Genomic DNA, 20,592 nt, shown 5'->3' on the forward strand with positions numbered 1-20,592 from the left:
GCAGCATCTTAATGCCCTTTTTAGACTTGGTTTTCCTGGAGACTCTGGAACTATGTCAAATCGACGTGTTTGTATGCATTCAGTAACTGGGCTCCTAAGTTCTGGCCTGTCAAACCTGTCTTCAGGATGTTTTTTTCTTGCTCAAGTCATTGATAACATCTCTACTAACTTTAATCAAGATGAAGTGGTTTTGTACTACGTCCAAGACTCACAGTGTTTCCCAGGGGCACTGTGATTCACAGGCACCTGGCTCCCTTATCCAGGCACTAAGTTATTTGATTCCACGTGCATAATATCATCAATCCCCTCCTTCCCACACCTACTATGTACATGCTAATCAAGGTCTGCAAAAGCTCTACCCTTGACAACTACACCTTTCCTTTGTTAGACAAGTTATGCTCATTGTAGGAAACATGCTATTTAGCTCATACAAATTCAGTATACATCCTTTCATTTTTTATTTTTTTAATGTGCGTCCTTTTAAACTTTTATCCACATAAACAAGTAATTCACAAATACTAAATTTTTGGTCAGTTTTATAAGATTCTACTTTAATTTAGCAATATAATACTAATATTTTACCAAACCAATAAGTACATAGGTGCAGTATCATTTCAAATGGTTCTATATATTACCTCCGTAGAAAAAAATTGGTGTTATTCATTATAAATTTGGTTGTTTACAATTTTTAGTTTTTGAAATAACACTTCAGTGAATATCATTGCAGTTAAATCTTTGGGCATGTTTTAAATTATTTATTTGTGATGAATCTCTGGAGATGGATTTTCTGAGTCCAAGTATATGCATTTTTATTTCCTTCTTACTCTTTTTCCCTCCTCCATGGGTCTCCCTCACCACAGAATACATTTTACTTTCTTGTGGCAAAATTACTTCTTTAAAAATGATGGACTTGTAATCATTTTACTTCCCTATTCAGAAATAGTCAATATTTCCATTGTACACAGGTATCAATAAAGTCCAGATATCTTGCCATGGCATTTGTGGCCTTCCAGGATCTGGCCTCAACCTTCCTTTCACTTAGGTTTTTTCCCCTGTTCATCTTACTTTACACTCATCCATTCTGACTCCATGTTGGGCATTATTCCCTTTGCCTGTAGAATTCCTACTTCACTGGGCCAGGTCCTGGCAGGAGGCACCTGGCATCCTCAAACTGGATTATTTAATGAGCATTTGTTCTTTGATAACTGTTAAGCAAGGTGAGAGTAGAATTTAGAGAATGCACAAGGCGTAGTGCAGTCCTCTGGCCAAACGACACCAGTGAGCCCCTACCACCCAGTGGCCAGAAGGAGCAAGAGGAAAGAGAAAGCGACGAGTGGGACCTGCTGAGGATAACTCCAGGGAGAGGGCCACCTGATATCTGCAGCAATGCCCTGACAACTAGGCAGGAAGTCAAAGGACTAAATATTCCAGCCATACTTTCTACCCACCCTCAACTCTCCTGCTGGAAATCAGCCAGGCCCAAGCCAGAGGACACTGGAGCCCATGGATACTATACCTATAGGTGAGCCTGCCATGGTGAATAGTGGAGAATGGCTCTGATGAGACAAATGGAAGATTTCTAGTGTCCTTCAAAGATTCCTATAGGTAACATCTTCACGTGCTTTAGTGCTTCTCTTAGGGCATTTAATACAGCCTCAATTATGTTTTATTTGTGCAAGATCTTACCTCCTCAATTAGATCCATAACTCTTTAAAGAGAAATATGGCTTTTTTTGCATGTGAGATCAGAAACTCAGGGAAAATTTGTTTTGAATTTTTCCCCTACAAAGGGACTTCCTCAAGACAGTTGAGACAAAAGCAACAGGTCCACAGGAGACAGTAGAAAAGATGAATTGCCTGGACAAGGGATGCTTCATGGAAAGGGTATTAGGTACAAAGTCAGCATGTGAGGGAGCTACATAGACCCACATTTGGGGTGTGCAGCACCCAGTGAGGCTAACAGGAGAACCAAGCTATACCTCTGAAGGATACAAGATAATGAAATAACACCTTAGTGAATATGGCCAAGCTGGAAATCCTAACTCCCCAGAGCAAGGCTCCATAAGCCTCATGCTGGCTTGGCACACATCTCCAGGTTGTGCTGATCTGCAGCGATACTGGAATCCCAGATCCAGCACATCCCCCTTCTCTAGTCTAATACCAGGGACAGTCCAATATGTTAAGCTAAGTCCTCCTTCCTGATCAGGAAGCTCCGTGAAAGCTTCTACAATATGCATATAAGCAGAAGGGAACAAAAGATTCGGAAACCACAAATGGAACCGACTCTCACCTTCCCAGGCCCAGAGGCAGAGACGGGGTTTGATCTGCTCTCCCACTCTCCACAGGAAGTAGGCAGCCCTGGTCTGGGCATGTTTAAGCCCTCTGCGCCTCCATTTCCTGGCTTGTGAACTATATCTCCGACTTATTAGACTGATGAGATAATGCCCATAAAATACCTAGAACAATACCTGATGCACAAAGGCATTCCACAAGTCTTTCATTTTCCTTCTTGCCACTCCCAGTTGCCATGTCACCATTCTGTCCACCTCACTGTATTGCCTCTTTCAGGATTGGTTTGAAATGGAAAATGCAGCACTCTTGCATGTGATTTTGACTTGCCATCTCTGGAAACAAGGCAGCAGAGTAGATAAGACTATAGTTACTATAACAAACTACCTGGATTGTCTGGTGACTAGCTTTGTCACCTCAGGCCTTAGTTGATTCCTACGTGCCTTAGTCCACTCTTCTGTAAAGTAGAGATAATACTTGTACCTGTCTCAAATGATTAAACTTACTAATATATATTAGAACACTGAGAACAAAATCTATATGGCCTTCTTATTAGTATCTTCTTATTAGTATCTTATAAAACTGACCAATACTGGATCCAGCCGGTATCACAGGTCCTGAAGGTAGGGCTAAGAGGTTTAAGAGAAATAAAGACAAGAGAAAGTGGGGCTTCAGGAGGACTGCTAGTCCATGGTGAGACTGCAGTAGCTTTATTAGTTGCAGGCGTACATTTATGCGGCCTTTCTGGGCGTTTCTCCAAATGCCTCTTTCCCAGGACAAGGCCGCCCGTCAGCTCCTTAAGGCGTTCTTGGAAAAAGATACATAGAGCAGGCATCTGGCTAGATATCATTGAGAACAGCTTAGCTGAGAACATCCAGATAAGTCGTGCATCACACGCACTCCCTAACAATGGGGCTATGGTCTGCCCTGTCCCTAGTTGACCCTGAAGGCTTAGGGGAGAGCAGGTAGGCGTCCCTACCCTGTGCTCAATCCCCTGTAGGAGAGCAGGTAGGCGTCCCTACCCTATCCTCCATCCTTGCCCTCGGGCCCCTCGGAACATGGCTTCCCACAGACCAAAAATTTAGTATTTGGAGGAAGGCACAGTGCCCTGAGCAGGGATCAATAGTAAGCAGTAAATATGCAAAGGAGTGGCAAAGCTGCTCAGCCCAGACTTGAACTTGTGGTCACTGTACATCAACTCTGCATGCTGAGCTTAACTAGGGTGGGGAAGGTTGTAAGAGATGAATTAAGACCTAGTAGCAGTGTGACTTTTATGAAATAAGTTAATGTCAGTAGGTCTCAATGTTCACATCTATAAAGTGGATTTTTAATTCATGATTTTTAGAGTCCCGTTCTGATTTAAAAATGGCATTGATTCTATGGGGGGAAATACAGAAATCTTTTAGAAATTTTAGTCCCTGTGCTTGAGTCATTGTGACCACAGGTTGATGGCTGGCCCACAGATAGTACTCAGTGATCTCAGTGGCTATCATGACATGGGTGAGAGACCATTGAGGGTAGATTTTTGACATTAACCATAGATGAAGTTATTCATCAGGTCACATTGATGACACATAAATTCAGTTTCCCATTAGCAGATTCACTGCTTGAATACAAAAAAATAATATTTTTGTAAGATCAGGATTTGTCTTACCTGCTCTCGCTGCTTGGGGTGCCTGCTGCCTCTAATAACAACTTCTGCAAGAACAAACACTGAACTATTTTTGAAAAAGTAAAAAATCCTTTTTGGATTTCTTTCAAATAGAAAAATAGGTACTAATATAGGTCTTTCATAAGAGCAAAGTGACATAATGCTAACTTTTGCAAAGTGGGGGACAGGTGTATTAGGGAAGGAACCATGTGGGGGATGTGGCCCCAGATGCATGCAATTTGTGAATGACAACAGCTCCACCTCTTACCAGGGATCCTTATTGGACTGCAGGTTCCTTGAAGGGAGGGTTCTGTCCTTGGATCCTTGCCACATTCCACACTTACTAATTGATTATAAAATATGTATTTGTTGAATAAAATCAAGCTGAATTGGAACTGTTCTGGTGCTTAGAAAGCTTATAAGACACTGAGTCTCTTGGGGTTGGGTATCGTGTCTCATGTGAATCTTTCCTGCCTGTCATAGGCATTCATCAAACCCCACCTTCTTTGACATGGTTGACCATTACTTTCTTAACCTCTAGTTTCTGTGGGGCTGGTTTCCCTCCTAGCTCCCTTACAGTGCTGCTGAATCTTCTTTGATAATTTGTCCTTTGCTATCGGATTTCTGAATGATGGCAGGCCTCAGGGCTTGGGACTCCCTCCTCTCTGTACCTGCTACCTTTAAATGCCACCTTTACCTATACTGACTGACAACTCCAAATGTGTATCTTTAGCTCAAAAGCCACAGAATTTGGTCTCCTATTTGATAATTTGGATGCCTTATAGGCACCTCAAAACAACACATTGATTTATTTTTTATATCCTTTTTTATTTTATTTTTTATTGTTTAAAATATTACATATAGTAGTACATATATCTCCTTTTCCCCCCATTGACCTTCCCCAGCACATTTAAAACAGAATATTTAATTTAAATTAGCCTTCTGCTACCCAAACCTGGCCCCCTTGAGTCATCGCTGTGCCATCAAATGTCATCACCTTCACACCAAAGTGGTCAAACCAGAAGCCCAATGATCATCCTTGATCCCTCCATTTCCCCCTGGCCACTCATATAGAACCCATTGACAGATGCTGTTAATAGTCTCTCCTAAATAATTATTTTTAAAATACATTTTAATGATTTATTTGAAAGAGAGAAACATTGCTTACTTATGCATTCATTGGTTGATTCTTGTACTAGTATGTGCTCTGACTGGGGATTGAACCCACATCCTTGGCATATCAGGACAAAGCTCTAACCAACTGAGCTACCCAGACAGGGCCCTAAATAGTTCTTGATTTCAATCATTTCTATACAACTCACTGCCAAATACAACAAGCCATTGCTCTTTTCTGTCTGGACTTTAGCAATAGGCTTCTCGGTGATCATTCTGCTTTTTATTTTGTTTCTCTTTAGTCTCTAACCCATGTACAAGCCAAAGTCACCTTAAATATATATATATATATATATATATATATATATATATATATATATATATATATATATATATATATATGTAAATTTGCTTAAAATCTTTCAATGACTTCTCCTTGTACTTGGAATAAAATCCAACATCCTTGCTATATCCTAGGAGACCCTGAATGATCTAGCCTTTACCTATCTTTTTCCTCTTGCCCCACATCACACAGACTACCCACTTTGTTTCTCACTTTGTTTCTCACTTAAGCCAAGCGGTTTCCCTCCCTCTGCCTGGACACCTTCCCTTGCTCCTCAGATGCCTGGTCCCTCTCATGCCAGGTCTCAACTCAAATGTCAGCATTTCAGGATATCCAGGATCACCCTTCTTTCCCATTATTCTCCAACATTGACCGTTATTTGTTCATGACGCTAGTAGAAGTTGTAATTTTACATGTAAACATTGATTTGTTTTCTTATTGCCTGCTTTTTCACTGGACTCTAAGCTCAAAGAAGGGAGGAAGGATGAGTAGTACCTTGTTCTCCATGCGGCCCAGTATAGTGTCTGGCAGATATAAGGCATTCAATAAATACATGTGGGGAGAAAGATAGAAAGAAAATAAATACAGAAATACATGTAGGAAGGAAGGGGAAAGAAAAAGAGAGAGAGAAAAGGAAGAGGAAGAGGAGAAGAAGGTAGAGGAGAGAAAAAATGGGATAGATGGATGAAAGAGAAATAGAGGAAAGAGGAGAGAGGAGGGAGGAAGAAGGTCTTTTAGACCAGCATCATCATAAAGATAGATACTTAGAGTAATTAGAGCAGAAGAGGAGGCAAGGAGAAAATACCCAAAGTTTTCTTCCTTTCCTCTCTCCCTTCCTCTCTGCCTTCTCTATCTTATGCCAGGTAGGTCATAAATTATTTCAACTACTCTCCTTTCACAGCCCCAGGGAAAAGTGTAAATACTTTATTTTATTGGTTTGGAAAAAAAAAAAGGCTCAGCAAAGTCAAGGGCTTTGCCCAAGATCTCCCAGTGAGGAGGCCACCTTGTCCCCACTACTCCACTGTCATGTGGACTGTCAATCATATCTTTAACTTTCATATTTCTTTATAAAATGGTATTTGAAATTAACCTGTGAGGAGCCACCCTTGAACTACAGAAGCAGACTGGAATTGCTGACCAGTTTCAGTGCACAGCAGAGGGGCAGCCCCCATCCACTGGACAATCACTGCTAGTGAAGCTGAGGTTGATTGACCGACTTTAATGAGGAAGGAGGGGTCAGTTTCCATGGAGTGAAACAACAAGACTTTGGCAGCCAAGACTCCCTGCCAGTAATGAGCACCTCAGTTTCAAACCAAACAGTAAGTATTTGTATATTACCCTTGTCTTCAGATGTTTACTGCAGTTACTGTAGGTCATTCGTATTTATTAGAGCTTATAATTACTGGCTACTTTTTTACATTGAGACACCTGAACCAGGAAGATAGAAATTCAAGTGCACTTAAATATATAGGGATTCGTGTGAAGGAAATTTTGCTCAAGTTTAGTAGTCGGTGGTAGGCTAGTGAATTGTATGTTTTCTTGGAAACATATCTTTTTCCTATCTTTTTCCTCTTGTCCCACACCACACAGACTATTAGTTTTTCTTTATTAAAGATATATTTTATTAAATTTTTACACAGAGAAAGGGAGAGAGATAGAGATTTAGAAACATCGATGAGAGAGAAACATCGATCAGCTGCCTCCTGCACACTCCCTACTGGGGATGTGACCACAACCAAGGTACATGCCCTTGACTGGAATTGAACCTGGGACCCTTCAGTCCTCAGGCCAATGCTCTATCCACTGACCCAAACCAGTAAGGGCTAGCATCCTTTCTTTTTTTAAACAGTTTTGTTGAGTTATAATTTATGTACCATAAAATTCACCTTTTTAAAGCACATAATTCAGTGATTTTTAATGTATTCAAAGTTATAAAAGTATCACCCTCCATTATTTAATTTTAGAACATTTCATCACCACAAAGAAAAATCTTGTACTCCTTCACAGTCACTTCCTCACCCCACCTCGTTCCCAGCCCTAAACAACCAATAATGGACATTCAATATAGAAATGCCTATTCTGGACATTTCTCATAAATGGAGTCATACAACCATGCTATCTTTTGTGACTGGCTTCTTTCACTTAGCCTCTTTTCAAGTGTCATCCTTGTTGTCGTGTGTTTCTGCATCTCATTCTTTTTATTGTCAATTAATATTCCTTGTATGAATATCCCACATTTTATTTATGCATTTATCCATTCATGGACATTTGGGTTATTTGCACTATAGGGCTACTATTAATAATGCTGCTGTGAACATTTATGTACAAACTTTGATGTGGACAAATGCTTTCATTTCCTTTAGATATATACCTAGGATTGGAGTTAATGATCACATATAATTGTTCTATGTTTACCTTTTAAAGAACTACCAAATTGTTTTCCAAAGTGGCTTCTCCGTTTCATATTCCCACCACATTAATGAGGGTCCCAATTGCTCTACATTCTTACCAACACTTGTTACTACTTGCCTTTTTTATTATAGTTGTAGTAGGTGTGGAGTGGTTTCTCAATATGGTTTTGATTTGCATTTCCCTAATGACTAATGGGGTTGAGCACCTTTTCATATGCTTATAGGCTGTGTGCATATTTGTTTTGGAGAAACTTCTGTTTATATTCTTTGAACATTTTTAATTGACTTATTTGTTTTTTTTATTGTTAAGTTCTAATGGTTCTTTATATACTTTGGATACAAATTTCTTATCAAATACATGATTTGAAAAGATTTTCTCCCATTTGGTGGTTGCTTATACTTTTTCAAAGGTATCATTTACAGAACAAAAGTTTTTAATTTTAGTGGCATACAATTGATTAAATTTTGTTGTTGTTGTTGCTTGTGCTTTTATTGTCCTATCTATGGACCATTGCCTAACCCAGGGGTGGGAACATCCAGCCCAAGGGCTGTGTGAGGCCTGCATAATCATTTGGTTTGGCCCTTCCAGGACATTAGGGGTGAGTTGATTAAATGTTTGACCCAATCTAGCAGACTAATTTTTAACTCGATAATTTTGTATGGCCAGGGAATTATGCGATACATATCCAAATGGCCCTTGGCAGAAAAAAAGTTCCCCACTCCTGGCTTAACCCAATGTGATGAAGAGTTACTGGATCCAGCCGGTATTACAGGTCCTGAAGGTATGGCTAGGAGGCTGAGAAAAAGAAAAGACAGGAACAGCGGGGCTTCAGGAGGGCTGGGATGCTCAATGGCACTACAGCAAGTTTATTAAGGGCGCAATCTCTTTTATACACTAAAGCTGGGCGTTCCTCCAAATGGCTTACTCCAAGGACATGATGCTACATTCCAGTTCCTTAAGACCTACGCAGGAAGATATCTGGCCAGAAAGTTCATCCAGCTGTACTCTGCTATGTTAAATCAAGGACATGTTTACAGATTCCAATCTTGCACGCACAGCAGAACGAAGGACACTGTTGCTTGCCACGTCCCCAAGTGACCCGACTTCTTGGGGAGAGCAGGCAGGGCTACCTACCCTTGCTCCATCCCCCGATTCTGAGGTCGGTAGGGGACTTGGCTCCCAACAAAGAGTTACCGCCATGTTCTCTCCTAACAGTTTTAGTTTTAGGACATATATTTAGGTCTGTGGTATATTTTAAGTTAAGTTTTGTATATGGCAAGAGGTAGATGACCAACTTCATTTTTTTGGATATCTAATTGTGTTAGTACCTTTTAGAGACTATTCCCCACTGAATTTTCCTGGCACTTTTGTTGAAAATCAATTAATTGACCATAAACATAAAGGTTTATTTCCGGACTCTCAGTTCTATTCCATTGCTCTATATGCCTATCTCTTTGCCACACAGCATACTTTGTCCCACACTATCATGATTATTGTATCTTTGTAGTAAGTTTAGAAATCAGGAAGTGTGAATCCTACTTTGTTCTATTTTTTTTTCTTCAAGATTGCTTTGGCAATTCTGAGTCCCTTGCATTTCAGCTTTTAGGGTCAGTTTGTTAATTTCTCTGCAAATAAATTTAGCTAACTACTCATTGAGAATGTCTACTTAAATTATAATTTATCCATGGGAAGTTGTGGAATTCCCTTGGTGTGAACTCAAATGTGGAACAAATGGGCCTAATTTAAGTGTAAACCTACTGACAGGTTTGTGTGAATGCCAAGCAAAGAAAGAGGCTCCCACACACTGATTCAAAAAATGGCTTAGCTTTCTGTAACACCTGCAGGGTAGAAACTGTCTAGTATCTCTGTTCACCACGTTATCTTATCATTGATCTAATGATCCAGTAGAAGTGTTTTCTACTAAGACAAACAAGCCAAGAAAATAAAATCCTGTTTCATCTTCTATTACCTCAGCACCCACTTCATGCAAAAAGGCTGAACCACTTTGGGCTGAGGCCCAGGCATCTGTTGTTTACACCCACCAGTGATCCAGCCAGACTGCCTCTGCCTTATTTTAGGTCCCGCCAATGCCTTGTCGATGCAGAGACATTGCTACTCAAATGTGATCTGTGAACTACTAGATAGATGCTCTGAAGACTTGTTATAAAAGCAGGATCTCAGGCCCATCCTGGTCCAGCTGAGTCAGGATCTGCATTTTAACAAGATCCCAGATGCTTCACATACACCAGAGGTCAGTAACTGTAATCTACAGGCCAAATCTGGCTCCCTCCCTGTTTCTGTAGGCACATGGTCACCACCTGTGGAGGTGGGCTCACTGCGCAAGCACTGTGAGCCTCGGAGAGCCAGCTGAGGTCACTCTCTGTGCCCCCCATACCCCTTTTTCTCCCAGCACTTGCCTCCTGAGCCCACTGCTGTGCTGGCCACTGCTCAGGACCCCGCTGGTCACCACCTACACTTGGGGACTCTGCTCTTGCAATACAGGGCACTGAGTGGAATCATAATCCAGTCGAGTTGCCTTACCTCCTGCCAGCTGTCAACTTGTGACAGTCAGGTTCCTGGAGAGGAGAGAGAGCATGCTGGCATCTGGGCATCACCCTAGCACAGTCAGTGACCTTCCCATGGGCCAGGCCCCTCTCATTCTGGCAGGTTGCCCTGAGAATGTCTCAGGCTGAGGGCTGGTGGTCATTAAACATGCTCACTCACCAGCACCAACTCTTCTTCCTCCAGGATGGCCCCTCTCCCACAGACAGGGCAGGAGTTTTTCTTATTACCTTATATAATAGTCTTGATTTTGCCTGATGGTCTACAGAACCTATAAAATGTCCTATCCCACTTTTTTCAAGAGAAGTTTGTGGTCTATACATTAAAGGTGGAGCTACTTGCACTTTGCTGAATGTGCCTGAGCTGGGACCCTCAATGACTCTTATTCATCATTCAGGGACCCGGCTTAGGTTGTTTTCAGAGAGAAGTGCCTTTTACTTCCTAGTGTTGGTGGAAGGTCCTTTCCTCTGTCCCCAGAAAGTCATCGCCATCCTAACACTTTGGGCTTGCTTGTGGATTATGGTACTTCCTTCTCTTCTCTCCCACTCTGGAACGGCCCTCATATGTCCATGCACATGAGACTCACCTGAGGACCCACTAAGACACCGATTGCTCCTCCCACCCCAGTTTCTGACCCATTAGGTTTGATTTGGGGCCCAATCATTTGCATTTCTAAAAGGCCCTGAGTGCTGCTGCTGGACCACCATTTGTGTGGTTAACTCTAGCTTCTCAAGGTCTCACTTCAATGTTGAGATGGAAGAGACACTTCTAACAGCCCCTACTCTAGGGATTCTCTTCTCTTCTTTTTTCCTTTATCTCAACGCTTTTTCTGTTATATCAGTAATTATCATACTTTTGCATCCCAGGACTCTCTTACACACTTAAAAATTACTGAGAATTCCAGAGAGAAGTTTCTTGTTTGTTTTTTAAAATGTTTTTGTTATTAATTTAGACAGAAAGAGAGAAAAAGGGAGAGGGAGGGAGAGAAAGAAACAATAGTCGACTGCTTCCTACACACCAGCTACTGGGGATTGAGCCAGAAACCTGGGCACATGCCCTGACTGGGAATCAAACCAGTGATCTCTCGTTGTGGGGAGAAGGCAAGTAAATGACCACTGGAGATCAAATTAAAATTTAGGGAGACTTTATTAGCTGGCTGGCCAGGCAACTTGCCGGGCAACTGCTCTGGCATTCTCCCTGCAGGGAGACCAGAGGGCAGCAGCAACCCTTTGTGTAGGACTGTTTTTAAGCACGTTAACCACATCCTGTTCTTGCAGAGCAAGCAACCCAAGACAAAACAGTTTTTCCTAAGCTATGTAGGATTATTCCATTGATGACCATGTTGTTCACAGGGTAATCCTGTTCTTCAGAAAGCTGACAGTGATCTATGAAAGAATGCCTATGTGCTGGGAAGGGGCCATGAGACCATATCTCAAGGATTGGCCTGATGTCAGCACTGACAACTCTATCTGGGGCATAGTCTACGGCTTCTCTGGAAGCATGCTCAAAACTTCCCACTCTCTAACACTCTCAGTGCATGGGTTGATGATCAACTGAGCCACACTAGGCCCAGTCAGGGGGTTTTAAAATGTGGATTATAGCTATCAATAATTACTGTATTAGAAATTAAAACTGAGAATGTTGAAAAATGTATATTAATTCATTTGCAAAAATCATAAGCCTACTAGACAATAAAATACTGTACTTTTTATGAAAAATAACTTTTCCTAAAACAAACAGTGTGAGAAGAATGGCATTGTTTTACTTTCTATGGTCAAATCTCTTTAATATTTGGTTTAATAGAAGACACCTGTTAGCTTCTGCAGTTAGCTTGTTGTTCTGGTTGAAATACATAAAGAAAATACGGTTTCACAAATTTATAAAGTAGAAAAAGGGAGTAGTATTTTATACCCTTTTCAAATATTGTGAAGATTTTTCTTTGATACTGCACCAAACTGGACAAGTGGTAGTGCTTTAAATGTTAGTTGAAATCTGAAATGGTCTATGTATTTTCCATGCTCTAAATTAAAATTCATTACACTGAAATCCATTGGCCTGTTTTGAATGGATCTCTTTACCCATGCACTTGCTAACATCATACACTGTCCTACAGAAAATATTGGTTGATGGAGTTCTACAGATATTCCAAACATTGATACATTTCATTGTTTTTAATCCCTTTTACTAAATCATGTAATCAAGAGTAAATATTTGATAAAAACGAATAATTCTTCACTGAAACTAGCTTTTTAATTCTTTAAACTGCGCGTATGTGGTGGTGAAGAATACCATGACTGCTAGTCCAGTCTGGGCCACATCCCACTGCTGCCTCTCTTGGTGCTAAGGCGCCTGCAGTTTTCTACACCTTCCCTGGTGAACATCAGGGCAATTTTCAGTACAGTGTACAAGGCCATTTACATTTTAATATTATAATGAAAGTAGTTTTGACCTTATGGACTTCCTAAGAAACTCTCAGGGATTCCTTCATCATCTACTATTACAGACTATAGTTGGAGAATGGTTAGTTTATGTCTTAATGCTGTAATTAATTTAGCCATTTTGTTTGTGTGTTTATATTTTGTCTACCTCCTGAATTGATGGAGTAATTGTATTTAATTTCCACAGCATATATGTTCTGTGTCCAGAATAAGCTTTTCACCGGGATTGTCGCTGTATTCTCACAGCAACCCTGGCAAATTAGACCCATTCTACAGATGAGAAACTTAAGGCACAAAATACACAATCAGATAGGAGTCACACTACTAGCCCTAAAAGGTGATTTGAGACCAAAAAACAAATTCCAGCCCATGACGTTAGCCTGGAGTTCTGTAGGCAGAGGACAGCCACTGATAGTTTTGGGCAGTGCACTAACCACAATAGCTGCACTAAACACAATAGCTGAGATTTAAGTGTACACTCAGCAGAGCACACCCATGAAGCAACCCTGGATGCAAATTTAGGATACAGAATCCTCACTAGGAATAAAGGGTTGTGGATAATTTCCTAAGTGGCATGTTTTCCCCACAGTTTCTTGTCATGGAATTGAGGAGAATGTCAGACATGACAAAGCTCCATCAAGCTGTGGCTTCGGGGGACTACACTCTGGTGAAAAAGATTTTGAAGAAAGGTCTCTGTGACCCAAACTACAAGGATGTGGACTGGAATGACCGAACACCACTTCACTGGGCTGCAATCAAAGGTGAGTGGCAATGCAAGCAGAGTCCATCCCCTGCAGTCTATAGTTCGTGAAGGTACCAGTCAGCATCTGTGTGGGTAGCAAGAAAAACATACATTTTTTTCCTTTTAATTCTCAGTCAAGGATATCATTTTTATTTGTTTTATTGATTGATTTTTAGAGAAAGAGGAAGGGGGGGGGAGAGTGAGAGAAAGAGAGAGAGAGAGAGAGAGAGAGAGAGAGAGAACATTTCAATCCCAGCACCACCAACTAGTTGTAGCACCTTGATAAATTATTCAATGTCTCTAGGCCTAATTTATTCGTCTACATAATGGGAACAATAATGCTACCTTGGAGTCTTGTAGTGAGGATTCAGTGAAATAATGGGTGTACAGTGCCCAGCACATAGTCTACTCTCAATTAATATTAATCCTCTGCCCTCTTGACCGCTAACAGGATGGGAGCATTATTCCTGTAGTAGGACAGGGACTTTGTCTGTTCATTGCTGTATCCCCCGTGCCTAACGATGGCTTAGTTATAGAATGGGAGAAGGAAAATGGCAAAAAATTCAACTAGTGGGCTTGTCGAGGCCTTTGGCAATAGAATACCATTGAAGAGTGTTAAGTCAGAAAATGTTATAGTATACTTTGCTTTCTAAAAATATGTTTTGTTCCTAAATGCAGAATGGGTTGGCAGGAAGCAAGACTGGCTGCAGAGAAATCAGGTGGGAGGATTTTGTAGAAATTTAAGTACAATGTCACGGTAGCTATACTAGGGCAACTTTTAACAAACATTTGCCATAGGCTGAGTACTATGCTACGCTCTTTAGATCTATGATTTCATTTCTACTTCACTAGAACTCAGTGAGGTAAGTAGTAATATCCTTAATTTACAAATGAGAAAACTGAGCCTTAGACATCTGTTGCTTGTCCAGGGTACCATAGTTAGTAGGTGGTATTTATGGTCAGGTATGAATCCCCATCTATCTGGCTAAAAAGCCTGTGCAATTAATCTTTGCTGGCTATATTGTAAGTGAAACTTCAAATATTTTTAATTGAGGTATAATTGACTTGTAACATTATATCGGTTTCAGGTGTGCAACATAATAATTTGATTTTTATATATATTGTGAAATGATCACCACAAAAAGTCTAATTAACATCCATCACCATCCTTGGTTATAAATGATATTTTTCTTGTCATAACTTTGAAGGTCTACTATCTTAGCAACTTTCAAGTAGGCAGCAATTTTCAAATAGTTCAAGTAGAACTATTAACTACAGTCACTATGCTGTACATTACATCCCCATGACCTTGTCTTTTATAACTGAAAGCTTGTACCTTTTGACTACCTTAACCCATTTCACTCATCCCCCACCACTAGAACCCATCAATATAAACTGTTCTCTGTACCTATGAACTTGATTTTTTTTTTAACTTAGATTCCATATATAAGTGAGATCATACAATATCTGTCTCTCTCTGTCTGACATGTCTTTCTCTATCTGGGTTAACTTAATGCCCTCAAGGTCCATCCATGCTGTAGCAAAATATTTGTTTTTGAAATCAGCCTGGAGACTGCCAAAAGCAGGGAGCTTGCCAGTGCCAACATAGGCAGGGGTAGAGTGACTTGGAAGAGAAAGAAAGATTTCTAGGCAGGACTGGGAGGGGAAGGTCTGGGAGGGAGTAGAGGGAATATTTAGAGGGTCTCAGCCCCTGGGTGAGAGAGCTTGGTTCCTGGGGTAGGGTGGGGTACTGAGAGGAAAAAGGGGGGGGGGGAATGATCCTGTGCAGCTGGAGGGGCCTCAAAGCCAACGTCTTCCCTCTTTTGTGCTATCTAGACGAACCCTGGCCTTGGGCCAGCGGAGACATTTTCATTTTAACCTTCTATTTCTTCTTGGTGCATCTAAGGGCACATGGAGGTGATGAAGCTCCTCATACAGTACGGAGCCAGACCCTGCCTGGTAACTGATGTGGGCTGGACCCCAGCTCATTTTGCAGCCGAATCAGGCCATCTGAACGTGCTCAAAATGCTCCATGCATTGCACGCCGCCATCGACGCCTCCGACTTCTTTGGAGACACGCCGAAGAGGATCGCACAGATCTACGGGCAGGAAGCCTGTGTCGCATTCCTGGAGAAGTAAGTTCCATTTCTTTCCAACTCTAGGAAGGGCAGAGAAACAGGAGCCTGTGATTGAGTCTTTGCTGACTCAGTGATCTCAGGTCTATGAGAACGAAATGAGGAAATTCAGGCAATTATTGTTTGAGGTTTTTAAAAAATATGTTTTATTGATTTCAGAGAGGAGGGAAAGGAGAGAGAGATAGAAACATCAATAATGAGAGAGAATCATGATGGGCTGCCTCCTGCACGACCCTTATTGGGGATTGAGCCTGCAATCCAAGCATGTTCTTTTGGCTGGAATCAAACCTGGGACCCTTCAGTCCATAGGTTGACGCTCTATTCACTGAGCCAAACTGGCCAAGGCATGTTTGAGTTATTTTTTATTAATTTTTCACTGAAGTGACTAATTTGGTGTGGAAACTGAAATGTGCTACATTATGTAAAATCTATTTTTAAATTATACAAAATTATAATTTTTATAATTATACATTATTATAATTTTAATACCATCCTATTTAATAAAGAGGGAATATGCTAATTGACTGCTACACCCTCACAAGATGGCTGTACTCACAGCCACAAGATAGTGGCACCCAGTTCCCTCAGCCTTGCCTCATCCAGCCTCAGTCCCCCAGTCCCCTCAGCCCCACCTCATCCAGCCAGAGTCCCCCAGTCTCTTCAGCCCCACAGGGGCGGACAGTTGGAGGTGCTTAGACCATCAGGGGAGCAGTTAGGCATCAATCAGGCTGGCAGGGGAACAGTTAGGGGCTATCAGGCTAGCAGGCAAAGTGGTTAGGGGCAATCAGGCAGGCAGGCAGGCAGGCAGACAAGTGAGTGGTTAGGAGCCAGCAGTCCTGGATTGTGAGAGAGATGTCCCACTGCCGATTTAGGCCCAATCCTGGGACAACCCCCGAGGGGTCCCAGAATGGAGAAGGTGCAAGCTGGACTGAGGGACACCCCTTTCCCATGCACAAATTTCATGAACTGGGCCTCTAGTAATATATAATTATTATAATTATTATTGTAGATTATGCAAAAATGATCTCAGATAAGAGAGGTGGGACACCAGGTTTGAAAATGGGACATGGTATAATATTTATCATTGTGCTGAACTGGCTCTCATCAAAGTTGCCAGGGAGTCTTATTGCTCTATCAATGGCCTCTTCTCAATTCACACCTTACCTCCACTTAATTTGATATCTGATATTTTTCAAACTCTTCTCTCCTGTTTTATCTGATACTAATCTTTTCTAATTCTCTTTCTACCTATCTGACTATTTCTTCTCATAATTTTGTCTAAGCTTTTATTTTTGCATGCTTTTTAGATGCAGAAATTCCTTAGGTCTTGCCCTTGGCTCTCCTCACTGACTTTCTCTGAGTTACCAGTGGACAGGGATTGGGAGGGCGCATGAAAGACACCCCAGAATAACTGAGTGGGGGAGGAGTGGTTCCTCCAAATAGTCAGCAGTGCCATTACCAGGAAAGTTTGGCACACAGTGCTGAGCAGACAGAAAAATGCATCATGTGTAAGTCATCACTACTTGTCATTGTCTCCCATGGGGAACTTCCCTCTGACAGTCATGGGGTTTAGAGAGAAGGAATCCTGGTTAAGAGGCAATTAATCTGGACCTTAAAAGATGGCTAAGAGCTGGCGAATGGAGGAGGGAGAAAGATTTTTGATTGTGAGGAAAGACACCAAGGTGGAAGTGTTCAAAGAATGTGTGTCCATGTGAGAAGGTAGAGGGGTAGTGGAGAAATGAGGAGCCTGGCTAATAGAGCATCACACCTCTAGAGAGAAGTGTAGTACAAAGTTGGGTGGATGTGTGGGTGACCTTAGTGAGATGGGCAAGCATATGAGTGTGAGCTCATTAAGGACTCATCAGCAGAGCCATTCTTGTAGTAGAAGAGACAGTGATATTGTGCACTTAGATTCCAGGCAAGAAGATCACTTAAGGAATTTCTTAAAAATCCCTTAAAAATATCATTCACCCTAGATGGTTTGGCTCAGTGGATAGAGTGTTGGCCTGTGGACTGAATGGTCCAGGGTTTGATTCCAGTATAGGGCAGATGTCCAGGTTGCCAGATCAATCCCCAGTAGGGGGTGTGCAAGAGGCAGCCAATCATAGATTCTCTCTCATCGTTGACATTTCTCTCTCTCTCTCTCTCTCTCTCTCTCTCTCTCTCTCTCTCTCTCTCTCTTTCTTTCTCTCTCTCTCTCTCTCTTCCTATAAAATCAATTAAAATAAAGTTTAAAAAATTCATCTTGTAAGTAGGTGAGCTCCTGAACAAGGATGATGAAGAGAAATGATGTAAGAGAAAGTTTTTTTTAAAGGAGCCTAGACAGTATTTGACTATTTTCTGAACATTCTCAGGACCCTAGCAAAACAATTCAATTTTTTGCTCCAACCTCACTAAGCAGTACATCTCTCATCCAACAAATACTTTGGAGACCTAGTATGTGCATGGAATTGAGCTAGATACTAAGAAGGATAGAAAGATAAATCAGTTAAAGCACTGGGAGATCAAGTTATTTCCTTGTCTGGGAGAGGAGATAACTTGTTTTCATAATTAACAAGACTGGTATCCTAAGAGCAGGGCAGAGGAGGTTCAGCGAAGGTTGAGAGGAGCACAATTAATGTGGTCTAATTATTGGGAGATCACTCCTAGCTTGATAGAGGAATGGGGGCTGAACGGCAAGCAGATTTGCTATCCTCTGAATGAGCTGTGCTTTGTATGATGTTTTGGACTTAAAATACTGTTTGCCCTGCCTGTACCATCATCTTTCCTCTCAAATTCTATTGATCCTCATATTGGCTCAAGTCTTAGCTCTGAGAAGTGGTTTTTACCAATTCCTTTAAGTGAGTCACACACTGACCTTTGGCCTCATATACAAAATGGTACATAATATGGATACGTTCCATTTTCTTTGTGTGCGTGGCAGTGTATCCACCTATCTACTTATCTATCTACCTCCCTATCTATCATCTATAACTAGTTCTTCACATGAATCCATCTACACATACAGTACATATGCAATTATGAGTAATTTTTATTTTCTTCCTTATATGCGTTTGTACTTTTAAACTTTTTACAGTGAATAGACATGGCTTTCATAATTAGGGGGGGGAAAACCAGCCTCATAATAAGGTGCTGTTACTGTGTAAACAGTGTATACTTTAAGAATTAGCAGGGCCTTCCTCAAGCTAAGTGCTAACTGATTCTGTCAACACCTTACTCCTGGTGCACCAGTTTTCTCCACCTCCACTAGTTTTTTTAGCTTCTGAGACCTCTCTAAGTGTACACTTGGAAATGCTTGAATGTGCCCTCTTTCCTTTAGGATGGACCCCTAAGGTGCCCAGGGTGTGTGCAGAGGCCTTTCAAAGCTGGGCCAGGCTCACCTGCTCTCTCTGAGAACCACTGTTTTCCCATCTCCTAAGGGCTGAGCCTGAGTGCCGGGACCACCGCCTCACCGCCAGGCAGAAGGGGCTGCTGCTGGATCAGCGGGACCCAGACTGGGATGCCAAGAAAAGGGAGATGGAGCTATCTCTTCCTTCCTCGAATCAAAACACTAAAAAGAAAAACCATAAGAAAAGTCAAGGCCGCACCAAGCTCAGCAATACCAAGGAGAAGAAAGTGTGAGAAGGCTGGGCCCAAGAGGTTGGAACCTATGTTTTCTGGGGGGAGGCTTTCCCTAGTATCAAAGTAGAGCTTGTCAGGGATGTGCTGTCTTTACCTGATTTTACTCATAGGTCATTATCCAAATAGCTTCTATTGGTATCTCAAGACCCGTCATTCAACCCGGAAGTCTTGCCCTGAGGCTGTCCTTGCTATTGTCTCCTCACTAATGCCTGCTGTCCACAGAATTACCAGCAGCGACAAGTGTCAGCTGCTTGCATTACCAGTGATTTGGACTCATCAGCTTCTCCTGACCTCCACAAGCAATTATAGAATTTCAAAAGAGTGTCTCCTAAGGAAACTAGGTTGTTTAAATGCAATAATAATAATAATAATAATAATCACCAAAATACTGTTTAGTCAATCTATGAAAGCATTATTTGTTGTCACAGAGGCTAAGCAAAGAGATAAATGAATGTATGCCCCAGTTTCCAGCCATTTTTGTTGCGGTTGTGGGATAGAGGGCCACCATCTCCTCATGGCCATCTTACTCATGATCACCTGGAGGAGCAGTCTGGGAAAGAGACCAGCTCAATGGGACCTGACTGGAAATTCTATGTAATCAATGAGAGAGAGTATAAAATAATGGAATGTGTGATTACAACTCTATCTATTTAATTATATATTTTAGGACGTCTGATACAAATCGGGTATTTTCAATGAAAATATTGTATGCGCTGTAAATGTGAAATACATACCAGATTTTTGAAGACATAGTAAAAAAATGTAAAATAGCTCATTAATACTATTTAATGTTGATGACATGCTGAAATAATATTTTGGATACTGAGTTAAATAAAAGATACTATTAACATTAATTTACCTTTTTCCTTTCACTTAAAAAAAGTTTAAAATTATGTATATGAATCACTCCCCCCACTACTCCCCACCATCAGATAACACTAAAAAAAATATTTAAATCAGGCAACTGGCCTGGAGCACTTTAATTGGCTACCCCACATGCTAGGTCTACTAATTTCTCCACCTAAAGCAATTGTTTTGGGGCACCTAATATCTTTATTACACATTCCTCAATTAAAGCTTATGTTAATACAGGTCATGTTAAATTTGAAATTTCTGAAATGAATAAATGCTTGAACATCTTATAGGAATGTTGTATAGCTAGGAGAATACCTTTCGAGTGTTCATCCACCCTGAGCATTCATCCTCTTCCTCTATGCCCTGCAGCTTTCAGAGGTGGTTCCTGCTTGCCATGTTTGTCCTGGTCCCCAACCAGTGTGAACATCAGAA

General features: G+C 41.3%; 1 protein-coding gene across 3 annotated transcripts in view; it reads left to right on the forward strand.

Moving 5' to 3' along the window:
* Positions 1 to 20,156, forward strand: part of ANKRD66 (ankyrin repeat domain 66) — a 30,550-nt gene extending 10,394 nt beyond the window's left edge. Inside the window, exons 1-5 of one of the 3 annotated variants that reach the window (XM_084889851.1) lie at positions 6,041 to 6,714; positions 8,474 to 8,588; positions 13,397 to 13,568; positions 15,456 to 15,684; positions 19,104 to 19,969. In XM_084889851.1, coding sequence (XP_084745977.1) covers positions 8,547 to 8,588; positions 13,397 to 13,568; positions 15,456 to 15,684; positions 19,104 to 19,305 — 645 coding nt within the window. In that variant the 5' untranslated portion in view covers positions 6,041 to 6,714; positions 8,474 to 8,546 and the 3' untranslated portion in view covers positions 19,306 to 19,969. Of the gene's footprint in view, positions 1 to 6,040; positions 6,715 to 8,473; positions 8,589 to 13,396; positions 13,569 to 15,455; positions 15,685 to 19,103 lie in introns of those variants that run through there. The other 2 variants (XM_084889852.1, XM_084889850.1) reach the window with 2 other exon arrangements.
* Positions 20,157 to 20,592: the final 436 nt, after the last annotated feature.

Source organism: Pipistrellus hanaki (genome assembly GCF_964339955.1).
Source record: "Pipistrellus hanaki genome assembly, chromosome: 7".
Classification (NCBI taxonomy): Eukaryota; Metazoa; Chordata; class Mammalia; order Chiroptera; family Vespertilionidae; genus Pipistrellus; species Pipistrellus hanaki.